Source organism: Danio rerio, chromosome 23 (genome assembly GCF_052040795.2).
Source record: "Danio rerio strain M-AB ecotype USA chromosome 23, GRCz13ab, whole genome shotgun sequence".
NCBI lineage: Eukaryota > Metazoa > Chordata > Actinopteri > Cypriniformes > Danionidae > Danio > Danio rerio.
Window position 1 is genome coordinate 41695001 of NC_141043.1, and position 15123 is coordinate 41710123.

The following is a 15123-nucleotide window of genomic DNA, read 5'->3' on the forward strand; positions in this document are numbered from 1 at the left end:
TTTCTAAATGACTAAGACTTTGAAATGACAGAGAATGCAGGGGTCCAGAAGCGTTCGCTGATGTGGAAGACGATAACCGGGGGCTTGTCTCAATACGCCAGTGAGTTTAGGAACAAGTGCACACTTTCTAATGCGGCTGTATTTTCAAAATCGCTGCATTGCAGACAGTGGTGGAAAGAGTACTGCAAAATCATACTCAAGTTAAAGTACCATTACTTGCCTAAAAATGTAGTGCAAGTAAAAGTTTCTGTTGTAAATATATTACTCAAAGTATAAGTAAAAAGTAGCCCTTTTAAAAGTACTCAAGAGTAGTGAGTATTACGCTTTATAAAGCTGATGCATTTACATGTAATTTGTGGATGTGTAAACGTAACATTCTGTAATGCATCTGGTTATTGTCCAGCAGGTACACAATGTCAAAACGTTAGTATTAGGTTAGATTTAGGTTGTAATGTCAGGTGACCAAAATGTCTAGCCAGCGTCTAAGGATGTTATTTTGATATATAATGACGTCAAATGACGGTTATTTGGTTGATTTTAGGTTGTTAGAAAGTGACCAAAATCCAACGTTGAGCCAACATCTTAAACCAACGTCATACTGACATCAAATACTGACATTTATTCATCAGGTATGGCAACCAAAATCCAACATCTGATAGACGTCATAGTGGTAATGTCAACACAATGTCAAGCTGTAACATCATTAGATGTTGATATTTGGTTGGTTTTAGGTTGGATGTTGATGTTTGCCTGACTTTGAGTTCTGACGTCAACTCGACGTGCAACGTCCATGAGATTGGGGTATAATGTCAATCTGACATCATGTTGACGTCCTTTGCTTGCTGGATGTTTAAGGCCATTTTGGTCATCATACGGTAAACATCTGTCATCTTCTCATCAGTAAAATGCATCTAAACAGTCTCTGGGTCAATGGGTGTAAAGATTTTGGACATTTTCTTGGACACTTAATACTTCCAAACAGTTTGCTGCAATTATAAATCGTCCATGTCTTGAGTTAGTTCAGTATGTCAGGATTTACCTTTCTTTGTAGGATTTGATTGGACAGGACTGATTTTTCTAATCTCAATAGCCAAGAAAAATAAAGTAGTGACTGCAGGTTGGAGGAAAGTAATGGAGTAAAAGTACAGAAACTGCACTAAAAATGTACTCGAGGGACAGTAAAAGTACACATTTTTAAAACTACTTAGTAAAAATCAATTCCTGAGAAAAACTACTCGCAGTAATTTGAGTATTTGTAATTAGTTACTTTACATTGCTGATGGCAGAACCAGAAATGGCTTCTTAAAGGGGTTTGTTCACTGCAAAATGACATCAAATTGACATCAAGGTAGTTTACATGCATTTTAGGTGTACAAAATCTAGTGAAATCGTAAAATTTGGTAAATTCATAATTTGTCATTTGTAATTGAAGCTTTTAGATTAATAAAAATATCTTATAATACTTTTTTCTGTTGTTATTTTGGTGGTCAAAAAGACATCAATGTGTGAATGTCAAATAGACGTCAATTTATTATTATTATTTTTTTTGTTTTACATCAAATCGGTTTTCATTTTTGATGTTGTTTTGACATCAACGTGCCCGCTAGTATACACAGTTTAGTTTCAGGAGGAACAAATTGATTAAATCCAGCGTTTAACTCCAACATTTATCATTTAGAGTGTTCACAAAACACATTTCTCTTAAAATCGCATTGATTAACATTTTGGTTATCATAGTAACATTCGACTATTCTTTGCATTTTTTTTTTTGAGAAATATCTGGCAACCATAATAATTAAAGCCATTACAGAATTGACCCTTCGCTAAGCCCCGCCCTCCTTAGTTACTGTCAGACATTGCCATGGATATAATTAGTCATTTTTGGCAAACAGGTGAGAAATCCGAGAAAGCCAGACAAGAAAAGTTGTGCAGTATGCATTACAGGAGTATATTAACCACATAATAGGCAACTTGATTAGAAAATAACTTAATCAAAATTGAAGCTAGCTTAGCCTAGCTGCCTCATACGCTGACCATTCAACAGCTCAGATCATGCACAGCAGGAGAGGGGAAGTTTAAGAATAATCTAATAATAACTAATTAAACCCTGATTTCTCTTTTTTAGCCAAAAAGTCTGATAAAATATTTGTTGTGCAATGAAATATAACGTTACTAACCAAGGAGGAAACACATGGACAGTGCTTCTACATAATTCATTCATAGAAAAAATATAGCCAGAAAGGGGAAATTGATGGATTTTGTGCCGGTTGTTTAATATGGACTTTTTTCAGTAAGATCTGGCAACGCAAATCGAGTCGAGACGTATCGAGTCTGTGTTCATATACTGTACAAAAAAATAAAAGACAACTTGAACATGTACTGTATTTAATTATACGACGTTAACAACTACTGTATACAGACTGGGTAAATCTTTTTTTTTTTTTATTAAGGAGGTAATTTAGCTGGATTGGTTGCCAGTTCCTTTCACTGAACTGGACTAAACATTTAAAAATGAGCTAAAAAATTCAAATCAGCTGCAGGTTTTGCATGGCAAATGTTTACAATATTTACACTATTGATGTTTGTACTCACTTGTCAAGCAGGTATCATTGAGCTTCAGTTCATGTTCTCTGACCAGAGTTTGTGTGAATACAATCCTAAATGAAATCTGTGCATGGTATAAATTGATCAGATGGATTCAGAAGACTCCTTGATTGATTTTTATTTTATTTTATCATCTTGGAATTATAAGGTTCTATCTGACATTTTCATCAAATATGAGTTATTGACATATTCTTATTGAATGACAACTTATTTACGTTATGGGATGTTTTTTTATAAGTTGTTCACATTTTAAGACTTTTTATTTCAAAAAACAAATGTTACACACATACTGTTTGCTATGGAATGCAAAAACTTTAAAGCTCAATATCTCAAAATCATTAGGGTTAGGGTATTAACTAGGCAGGTTAGGGTAATTAGGCAAGTTATTGTATAACGATGGTTTTGTTCTGAAGACAGTCAGAAAAAAAATTTGCCTAAAGGGGCTAATAATTTCATCCTTAAAATGGTGTTTAAAAAACGTAAAACTGCTTTTAATCTAGCCGAAATAAAACAAATAAGACTTTCTCTAGAAGAAAAAATATTATCAGACAAACTGTGAACATTTCCTTGCTCTGGTAAACATCATTTGGGAAATATTTAAAGAAGGAAAAACATTTCAAAGGGGGGCGAATAATTCTGACTTCAACTGTATCTACTTCATAGCGAGCCAGAGAATGAAACAAGAGTTAAAAAAAGGGGGGGGGGGGGGGGGGGACATAATTGCCCAGCAATATTTATCAGGACAGTAATACAATAATCAACGTAATCGCTTGTTAATTTACTCTCGTCCTATTGTTCTTTAAGCATGCTGTTACTTTTATCATTATTTTTTTCCCTCTCCCCCCACTGCCAACCCGTATAAACATACGAGACGCGGTTAATTAATTGCGGGGTTGTTTAAACCCCTGATTGTGTATCCGATTGGAGCTCGCCTTTAATGTGGCAATAAATCTCCGATGACTTTGAATTATTGTTCCGAATTAATATTAGAAACAGCTAATTTCCTCCCCCTGATTGCAATGACGAAACGGATCCCTAATGTGAATCTCTGACATTGAGCGTCTACCTCTGGAAAAAAAAAAAAGAAATCATTTCAAATGCTCCCGTCACACGTGGCCATCCAGTCAGAGGGTCATTTCAGAATTCACCATTAACCGCAAAGGCTAAATGACTCAATTGTGAGTTACTGCAACCGTGGCACGCTTTCATTTGACAAGGCGTCGCTCTCAATTTTAATTAAGAAACACAAATGGCCGGAATATCGCCTTCGTTTTTTTTTTTTTTTGGTCATATTGTTCAGCCTATCCTAAATCATCCTCGGGCTCGCATTTTAAAAGAAGTCGCTATTCTGAAGCATAATGGCTCAACGGAGGGGAATCAGGAATCCATCGGTGAGGAAAAGGCGCTAAATAATTGATGGCTTTAATCTGCGCGCTGAGGTGTGAGCTCTATGGCTGTAATTATAAATGCAAGGAGGAATTATTGCGGAATACTTTAACTGCATTAGGAGTGGTCTGATGAGCTATCGTGATTGCCTGCTCATTTCCAACAATGGAGGGCACGGCGGTGTCAGGCCGCACAAATCACCCGCCGCTTTCTCCCATTTACTATCAAATGTCACTTTCCTGTTGTAAAACAGATATGATGGGGAGGGGTAATTGGTGGCTTGATTGCCCCCCAAAAAAAGAGGAGGAGGAATGTGCTTGAAGTGTTTAGGGGTTATACAAAAGCAGCTGCAGTTTTGAATAAGTCCACCATTTCTGATAAGGACTTTTGTTGTGTGGGTGAGTTCTCGCAATGTCAGCCGGCATTGAATTGGTGAGTTTTTAAAAATGATAGCTTCAAATTAAAACTGAAGTTAGGGCGGCATGATACTGGATAAATATGCGATGATGCTCAGTATTGCGGTCATATTTCTTACGATATACCATTTCATTAGAAAATTGTTCTTTTTATTAATGTTTTTAACCAAGAACACTGGTTCGAGTTGGCCAGTTGGCATTTCTGTGTTGAGTTTGCATGTTTTCCCTGTGTTGGTGTGGGTTTCCTCCGGGTGCTCCGGTTTCCCCCAGTCCAAAGACATGCGGTATAGGGGAATTGAATAAACTAAATTGGTTGTAGTGTATGAGTGTGAGTGTGAGAGTGTTCGGGTGTTTCCCAGTCCCGGGTCGTGGCTGGAAGGCTGTTTAAAAACATCTGTTGGATAAGTTGACGGTTCATTCCGCTGTGGCAACCGTTGATTGATAAAGGGACTAAGCTAAAGGAAAATGAATGAACACTAGGAATGAGTGAAAACTTCCGTCTCTGATTGGCTGTTGTCTTTATAAGTGTTAATTTTCAGCTCTGGGTTCAGCTTTTTGTCGCTCCAGCCAATAGGAGAACAGCAACTACTAAGGGGGTGGGGATAAGGGTCCCATCTGACTGGTCAAATTTAGATGAACAACCAATTAAAAAAAATACATGTCATTTTATATTTTATTATATTATTATTTAATATATTTTACATATATAGCATATAGTATTATCACAATTATTCCAGTATATATATTATTATCGCAGTCCTAATGTACAGTTGAAGTCAGAATTATTAGCCCCCCTGAATTGTTTGCGCCCCTGTTTATTTTTTTCCCCAATTTCTGTTTAATGGAGGGAAGATTGTTTCAGCACATTCCTAAGCATAATAGTTTTAAAAACCTATTTCTTATAACTGATTTATTTTATCTTTGCCATGATGACAGTAAATAATATTTGACTAGATATTTTTCAAGACACTTCTATACAGCTTAAAGTGACATTTAAAGGCTTAACTAGGTTAATAAGGTGAACTAGGCAGGTTAGGGTAATTAGGCAAGTTATTGTATAATGATGGTTTGTTCTGTAGATTATCAAAAAAAAAAAAATTAGCTTAAAGGGGCTAATAATTTTGTCCCAAAAATAGTTAAAAAAAAAATTCAAAACTGCTTTCATTCTAGCCGAAATAAAACAAATAAGACTTTTTCTAGAAGAAAAAATGTTATCAGACATACTGTGAAAATTTCCTTGCTCTGTCAAACATCATTTGGGAAATATTTAAAAAAAGGAAACAAAAATCAAAAGGGGGCTAATAATTCTGACTTCAACTGTAAATGCAAAACAATTGTGACCCTGAACCACAAAACCTTATGTCTTATATTGTGCAGGTATGTATACTTGTGGGAACAGCCAATGATACATTGTAAGAGTAAAAACTTTTTTTTTATGTTGTCATTTTCTACACCTTAAATCAGGGGTGTCCAAACTTGGTCCCGGAGGGCTGGTGTCCTGGAAAGTTTAGCTTCAACCCTAATCAAGCCCACCCCAACCAGCTAATCAAGCTCTTACTAGATATACTAGAAACTTCCTGGTAGGTGGGTTAAAGCAAGTTGGGGCTAATCTCAGCAGGACATCGGCCCTCCAGGACCGAGTTTGGACACCCCTGCCCTAAATACATCCTAAGTTTCTGTTAAGTAATGACATCTTTAAAAGCAATTTTTATTTATTTTTAACCCTCAGGTTGCAGATTTTGTCCTCCTCTAACAAACCATACATCAATGGAAAGATTATTCATTCAGAAGTATATGATAGAACATTTCAAACACATAATAATAGGACTGGTTTTGTGGTCAGGTAATTTTCAGAACTAATTTCATTAGAAAATTGCTCTTTTTTATTTGTTTATATATATATATATATATATATATATATATATATATATATATATATATATATATATATATATATATATATATTTAATGATATTAAAGTAAACCCATGAAATATATTTTTTTCAGATCTAATTCTAATTTAGACAAAAAAAAAAAATAAATAAATAAATAAATAAAAATATGCGTCAAGGTGCAAACATGTAGTCTTTGAAACTATTAATGAGTGGAAACCTGAACCACAAAACCAGTCTTATGTTGCACAGGAATGTATAGTTGTGAGACGAGCCAACATGATCTCATTCAATTTATAATTTTTTGATACAGTGGCTAATTCATATGATCTCATTCGTACAACTTAGCATGATTTGCTCTTCCCCCAATGACGGTTGGGTTTAGTGGTGGTGTCGGGGTCCTTGGGTCGGGGTCCAGGTGTCCTTGGGCCTTTTTAAAATCGTACATTTTCATAAGACTAAACTCGTACAGCCACAAAGCTGACAAAACGTAAAATACTTGTATTTCCTTAGAGATTAGGCTGGAGCAGTGTAAAAGCTTTTTTTTTTATGCCAAAAATTATTAGAATATTAAGTAAATATTATTTTGCGAATTTAATAAACGGTTTAGTAATGACAACATTAAAAGCAATTTTTATTTTATTATTTTTGACCCTCAGATCCTCCCCTAATAAACCATACATCAATGGAAATATCATTTATTCAGAAGTATATGATGAATAAATCTCAATTTTAGAAAATAATATAATGACATGACCAGTTTTGTGGTCAAGTGTAACTATTGATGAAAGAGTAAAACAATCATCAAATTAATAAAAAGACAAAAAAAAACTTACCCCGTATTTATAAACTTTTCTCTTTCTATGAATTTCTCAGTTTTCACTGGATTTAATTTATAATTCTGGATTTGAGTAAAATATTTTGTTGTTTTATTGTGTTAACTACAGATGGCATTTCTAAATACATTTAAAAAAAAACTAACAGAACATATTTAGCATAAAAATACCAAAAATATGTCTTCAGATATATTAAACATTTTTAGATGAATCTCATTTTGTGACAGCACAGTGAAAATGATTTCAAAACAATGCTTTTCAATACTTTTTCAGTCAATAAGAACAGAAATACGGATGGATCTGAAGTGACGACTTGTAGACAGTTAGAAAATGTTAATGTTTTATTTGTATTGGTATAAAAGGTGCAGTGTTCTTTTGTCTCACTAACCATTTTTCCAGTGAGACTTTTTTTTTCTTCTGCAATGCTAAATATACATTAATGTGAGACTTCCGCGTGTCAAACCTGTCCAAATCTGTAAGCCCACACACTGAATCTGCGCCTAAACGTGATTAAACTTTTATTAAAGTGCTTTTCTGTTCTATCGTTGCGACACAAACATTTTACAGAGCAAATATACTGTACATTTCAGTAAATGTTTTTAATGTGTGTCTGGCTAGCTGTCTGAGCACCTGTGCGTTCGCACAAGTGCATGATCAGATCTGCAAATTACAGTTAATGCATTGATCAATTTGTTGTTAAACGTAATACAGTTAAAACTTGCCATATCATACAAATAAATAGTAGTCATAGCCAGAGCTATTGCATGCAAACATCAGCATTTATGTCTCAAGCAGTAATACATTTCATTACTGGTGGTGCATTTGAACAGGGTGCAAAGACTTAACGTCAATGTATTCTTAATCTTTTTATGATTCTTTATTTTTTCTAACAGTACACTTCATTCTACCCCTGCCAGTGTGTCCATTTAGTCCTCAATTTGACGATGATGATGAGGATGATGAAATGTCGATTTTTGAAGTCGAAGCATTCTACGTAATGCTACTTGAAACATGGAGAAAAAACAAAAGGAAAACAAAAAGTAGACAATTTGACCCGTGTTTTATAAAAGCAGAGCAATTACAGTTATTTACCAACAAGATAACTACAAGTAGTAAAAATCAACAAAGCTACTCTTTGTCCATTTCCACAAACTGTGAATGATTCTCAGGGGATTTACTGTGAGTTTTACTCAAGTGAAGTTTGACCGCGTGATTGCTGGCAAATGTCCGACTGCAGAGCTTGCATTTGAACTTTGAGTCAGATTCCTCTTCCGTGATCTGCGAATCCGTGGGCCGGATCGTGAGCACCTTTGAAAGTTCGGGCTCTGTTATTTTAGTCGGGTGTTCTATAGGTAGTTTGTTCATGTCCTTGATTTGGAAACCCAGGTGGTTCTCGAGGTGGGATATAAACGCAGATGGCGTTCTGAACTGTGATGCACAGTCATTGCAGTAGAAAACCGGATGGCCGGTGTCCATGTTCTTCAAAAACTTGGTTCCTCCAGTTTTCCTAAGCTGGTACTTGACGTTGGCCAGCCAGTGGCTGATGGTGGTCATGGAAAGCCCGGTGAACTTAGAGATGTGCATCCTCTCCTGAGGGCCCAGGTCTGAGAGCAGATACTTGCCCTCGGAAGTCTGAAAAAGGCTGGAAGCGAATTGGGCTTGAAGGATGAGCAGATGTTGTGGGTTCCAGTTGGACTGTCGACCTTTGCGCTTATGGACTGAGTACATCTCGCTGGAGACATCTTCAAATCTGCGCACGTCAGTCTCCAGCTTCATGACCGGCATTCTGGCTGGCATCGGAGGTTTTGGAGTTGTGGCTTTTGGAAGAACCTTAACCATGTCAGCGATGTCAGAGAGTGCATGTTTCTGGTGCATCGGAGTGGAGGACTGCAGTAAGAGGGAAGAGTTTGGTTTGTTGTGTTTGTGTTTGGTCAAGTCTATTGGCTGGTCGTCATTTGTGAACATGAAGCTGTTGCTGGCCCTGATGGCGGCAGATGCTGAGAGCGGTTTCTCTAAACCTCTACTCAGTTCTGAAAAGATGGATTGAGTGCGATGGGAGAGGATGCTTTCGGGCCTGGGCTTGTTTGCTTTACCCAAATGATTGTTTAAGACAGACTGAAGTGCGCTTAGAGGGTTTATGCTAAGGACTTCCTGGGAATCGTTGACAAGCTCTGAAGAAGTGCTGTGCCCATTGCTGGCAGGGGGGCTAGGTGACGGGTTCCCTCTGTCAGAGAAAGCCGGGCTCAACTTCCCTTTGATTGTGTCATTCTCTTCACTTACACAGTCTGCATCCAGCTTTGAAGAGGAGGAGGAATCATCTTGACAATCACTGTCATCATTCTCCACCAGATCAAACCTACTGCTCTGGCTCTCTTTGCCGTCAGATGCGCCACCCCTTTCCTTTTTGATGTCCGAATTGTGATGTCCCTGGAAACTTTCAAGTCCCCGAAGTGCCTGATAGAACTTCCCCTTGGGAGCGATGGGTCTGTGCTTATGGTTAAGATTCTGCTTGAGCTGGATGGGAGGAGAAGGGGAAAAGGAGGCGGTCTTGATCACCCCTGATAGCTGGTACGCCGCATGAATGCTGGGGTAAGCGCTCCAGCTGGGGGTCCCTGTTTGAGCTTTATTGATTGCCGAAGCCACCGTGTTTGCTAAAGACTTGAGAATGTCCCCCCCTCCGGAGGACCCCTGCTGCTCAAGGTCTTCCTCCCGCAAGTACGGATACTTAAAATTACCGTCAGTGGGCTTCCGTTCCTCTTCATCTTGTTTGTCATCCTTGTCCTCGTTTTTCTCAGCTTTATCCGGTGACATATCTCTTGGGGTAGCCCTCTCCGAATCACCGGATGCTGTGCTTTTTGGAGAAACCTTTTCTCCTTCAAGTTCGTTCACTGTGGGTTCAGCAAGAGTCTGCATTTTCTCTATTGCTAGAGGATCGAGGGCTAGCTGTTTGCCTTTTTTGGAGGCTGAGTTTGTCACTTTAATGAAGTGCCCGGTGACCATCATGTGAGTGGTGAGCTGCTGGAGAGTATCATGGGAGCTTCCGCACTCCATGCACTTCAGGATCTGAGATTTGCACGTCTCAAACTGCCATGTGTAACTAGCACCGTTCTGATAGCCGTAGCGGTTGTTGGGAGCATTGGCAAGGCCGGACGACCTTTGGGCATCGGTGTAACCTGAAACCCCTGTGGTTGAGTCGGGCGAACAAGGCCTTGTGGCTTCAAATGCACGTTTCTTTGCTGGTGGGATTAGTTTGGGAGTGATTACTGGAATTGGTTCTTTCAAAGGCACTTTCTGGTAATGCTTCGTTTTGATCATGTGCACACTCAGGTCTTGCAGAGAGTCGAACGAGTGGCCGCAGAACATGCACTTGAGCACTTTTTGCGCATCTTCCTTGCCTTCCATGTCCTGAAGGTTCCTCTTTCGGTTCTTTGACGACGAAGTGGAGGCGATGTTTTGCCTGCTATGGTTGTCATCCTGATAGTGGCCGCTCTTGTTCATGTGCACCGTCAACTCCACCAGGGTGTCATACGCTGCACTGCAGTCCTTGCAGCGAAATCGACTGGCCCCTGTGAAGACCGCGCCGCACGCTTTGCTATTTTGCCTGTACAGGTGGACGGAGCTGAATAGATTAGGCTTTGACACGGGTTTCGGGGACAGTGTTTGCTGCAGGGTTTTGGAAAGTGCGTCCTGGTGCCAGTCAAACTCACTCTTGGTGCTCCCGTTGGTGCTGTCACAGTTTGCTTTGCTGCCAGTGTTAGCAACCTTCAAATCTAGTCCAATCTTTGACCAGTAGGAGTCTGAAAGGAAGTTGGCATAGGCAGCCCTCATTTTCTCCAGGCTACTGTGCATGTCATCCTTCAGCTTGGAGCTCTGGGTCTCGGTGTCCTTCTGACTTCCTGGTGGTGAGGTCTTAAAGTCAGACAGTCTGTCACTGCCATCGCTCAGCCGGGATTCCAGCTCAACCTCCTGGTTGGAGAGGACACTGACCGGAGAGTTCTGAAAGCTGTAGCTGCTTTTGTTGTCTATGTCTTTGTCGTCTTTGTCCTTGGAAGTGGGCCTTTCTGAATTCTCCTCCTCGGTCTGCATTGCATTTTCGCCCTCCTCCTCTTCGATCGACTCTTGGACACCGACCTCGTCATCTGGCTCGTATGCTGGAAACAGAACAGACAGAGAAAAGTGTTATTAGGGCTGTCTACAGAAAGTTGAGCAGATCAATTATAAGAATCACTTGAATCTCAGTCATCTGAGAAGATCCTAGATGTATCTAAGTAGGATATTAAAAAACTTGAGTTGCATTTTTATTATTTTATGCTTTTTATTCCCTGAAGTGCAATTCACTGATGTTTTAGTGCATTTCTGTTAACAGTTATAGAAAAATGATACATGCAAATGTATGCAAATTACATATTATATACACAAGTTCATTCATTACAAAAATGGCTGCTTTTTTTCAACCATAGGAACTATAAATATGTACATATGTTTAGATATATTAGATGGATAATATTTTTGAACATATGAAAATATTTGTAATTACAATGGTTAAAAAATATTTTAAAATATATCTAAAAATCCAAATAAAAACTTGTGTCATATGGAATGCATTAAATTTCATGCATTAAATTAACAATCCTAATTGTATGAATAAAACTCTTAATGCCTTTTGAGCATATATACATGCAATGCGAGCGTGATTAAAGATTTTGAAGGAAAAATAGAAGTATATACAGTTGAAGTTAGTATTATAAGCCCGTCTGAGTTATTTGACCGCTTGTTTTTTTCCCCCAATTTGTTTAATGGACAGATTTTTTCAACACATTTCTGAACATAATAGTTTTAATAACTCATCACTAATAACTGATTTATTTTATCTTTGCCATGATGACAGTAAATAATATTTGACTAGATATTTTTCAAGAAAATTCTATACAGCTTAAAGTGACATTTAAAGGTTTAACTAGGTTAATTAGGTTAACTAGGCAGGTTAGGGTTATTATAGGCAAGTTATTGTATAATGATGGTTTGCTCTCTAGACTATCGAGAAAAAATATAGCTTAAAAGGGCTAATAATTTTTTTAAATGATGTTTAAAAAAAATAAAAATGCTTTTATTCCAGCCAAAATAAGACTTTCTCCAGAAGAGCTAATAATTCGGACTTCCACTGTATATGTAGTCAATCTAGGGCTATGTATACTTGCAAAATAAAAGAAAGTTTTGCAAACATAAATTAAAGTATTGAGCAAAAATAAATAAATAAATGCAAATCTCTAAAAATCATAAAGCGAAAATACATTTTTGACAAATAAAAACAGAATTTGCAAACATTAAAGGAACTGCAAATAAAAATCAAGCAGTGTAAAAATAAATAAAAATAAAAAAAAACACTAAGTTATTTGCATGTATTCAACCGTGAGTTTGCGAAGCTGTTTTCACTTTGGACATGTTTTTGTGCGTTTCACTTTGTGGTCTTGATTTGACAAGGGGGTGGAGTCAAGGGAACTTGGCCTTTTACAGCAGGTCGTGAACTGCAAAGTGAAAACAGCATCGCAAACTCACAGCTGACTAAAAGGCAAATCATAATGAGCATTGCAATTGACTAAACTGATTATATAAAGGCAATACATATATATTGTTTTTTTTTTTAACTGCAAATATTAAAATTTTTCTGGACTGCTTGATTTTTATTTATAGTTCTTTTTGTCTTTAAGTAAAATTTTTATTTGTCAAAGCTTAATTTTCACTTTTGCAGTTTATTTTTGTTAGCAAAATGAATTTGTATTTCTCAAAGCTTATTTTCAGCATTGCGATTATTGGAGATTTGCATTTGTTTATTCAGTTTTGCTCAATACTTTATTTTTTGTTTGCAAAACTTTCTTTTACTTTGCAAGTATATATGACTCCATATACAGTTGAAGTCAGAATTCCTATCAGTCACATATTTTTTACTGTCATCATGGCAAAGATAAAATAAATCAGTTATTAGAAATGAGTTATTAAAACTATTATGACTAATAATGTGTTGAAAAAAAAAATCTTCTCCTCGTTAAATAGAAATTGGGGAAAAAATAAATGGGGGGCTAATATTTCTGGCTTCAACTGTATATATACATAATAAATACAGAAAAACATTTTAAAAAATAAAAAACAGGATGTCATTTATTATTAGAAATGACTGTTGTTTTTCAGCTGCAGCAACGTAATCCTTTGTCACAGACGCTTGTGTGCCTGTAATCTTCTCTTGGTAATAGTGGGTAATTTGACAATATGTGTGATTCATAAGTCACTGACTCGGGTTTCATCTGTTTACAGCAACTGTATGGATGAGAAAGGTGATTTTCTCTAGATGTTAAAGGGATAGTTTCAGCTTACATTTACTCAATCTCCACTTATAAGGGTTTACTTCCTTCTGGTGAACACAAAAGAAGATATTTTAAAGAATGTTGGAAACCTTCCAAAGCACTTTCCTGCATGGATTTTCAAAACATCATCTTTCGTGTTTGTGTTCAACTCATAAATGTTTGGAACCACTAGAGGATGATAAAATTTTTTAAATTTGGCAATCTAGTCAAGTCGCAAAACTATTTGATAGGCTTTGTGATGTGAATTAAGGAGCTCAGCATGCTATAAAGTTGATCTGAAGATATATTTCACTCTGAAAGTTCACAACGTCAAGCATGTTTTTATTTACAGTCAATCATCCTCATTCAAAACGAGCGCCAAAAACGGCGTAAACAGCGTTCGGTTAAAAACTTAAATGCAACCTGGCATCCCGTTTGATCAGTCCTGAATATTCGCCAGCTACAATTTCATCCAGATTCAAAAATCATTTCTTAAATCTTTCATCGCTGCTTAAACCGCACTGTATTATTCACTTAATAAAACATAGCCGAGTCCGTCAATTACATCAATCGCGGCGGTTAAGAAAAATCAAGATCATCTAAATTTCATGAGCACATATTTGGATAGCACTTTGAAAATTTCAAGTGCTGTTACGCGCAGATGTGCTCAGTTAAATATACATAGGACCTAACAGCCCGGCCCAAGCACTCACTTTTCTTGTGGTTAATATATATTTTTTTTCGAGCTGGTGATGCTCAATGAGGGCAGCTCTCCAATATGAGGCCTAAAAGTGCTGGTAAAATAAGACTTTTATCAATATTTCAAAGGCGCCTGAGGAGTGAGCCTGGAGCTGAACTCAAGTCAGCAAATGGGTAAAGATGGAGCAGGGATTTATCCTCTCCAAACAGAGCCTAAAAAATGGGGTTCCTTAAACTTGGGGGATCTGTCGTGCCCCTATAAAAGCATCATGACCTTGAAGATTTCTCAAATGACTGACTACGATGCATGATTGCGTCTCAGAATTTGTTCATGCACCGGCAGCTTCCAGGAGGAGAATCATGTATTATGTATTGTGATGTGTGCTTGTGTGTGTGTGTGTGTGTGTGTGTGTATTTATAGTTTTAGTGAGATTGGTGTCTTAACTGTTTGTAATCACTCACGCAGGCATTGTGACGGACAGCAGTGAAGTCTTTTCTTAGCGTTAGATTATTTACAGGATGTGTGGGATCAAAAAAAAAAACCTTTTTCCTGTACACGATTGCACAATCCTCATGATGCAACATGATTTTTATTTATTTATTTTTTTTAGTGACTGACGTGTTTCTGCATATCCTCTGTGTTTATGAGATTTTTACCAGAGTGACTGTATTTATGGCAACTTGCTTAAATACACATTAAATAATTATATATATGATGTGTGTATATACAGTATATTGTTATCATGACTAGAGTAAAAAATACATTTATTTGTTTTTGTTCTTTTAGATAAAACTTTTATTATATTACTTTTATTTAAAAAAAGTATTATATAAATCATGTATTGTTGCTATATAGTTTATTAGTATTTAGTTTGTTACATCAAATGCTTGATACATCAATTACATTTTTTATTAAATATGGCGACTTGCTGAAATATATAATATTTAAGAA

General features: G+C 36.9%; 1 protein-coding gene across 5 annotated transcripts in view; it reads right to left on the minus strand.

Annotated features, from left to right (window-relative positions):
• Positions 1–7462: 7462 nt before the first annotated feature.
• tshz2 (teashirt zinc finger homeobox 2) overlaps positions 7463–15123 on the minus strand; it is a 272183-nt gene continuing 264522 nt past the window's right edge. For all 5 annotated transcript variants that reach the window (XM_087307670.1, XM_087307669.1, XM_087307671.1 and 2 more), the window contains one exon: positions 7463–11285. In XM_087307670.1, coding sequence (XP_087163796.1) covers positions 8263–11285 — 3023 coding nt within the window. In that variant the 3' untranslated portion in view covers positions 7463–8262. The remainder of the gene's footprint in view (positions 11286–15123) is intronic.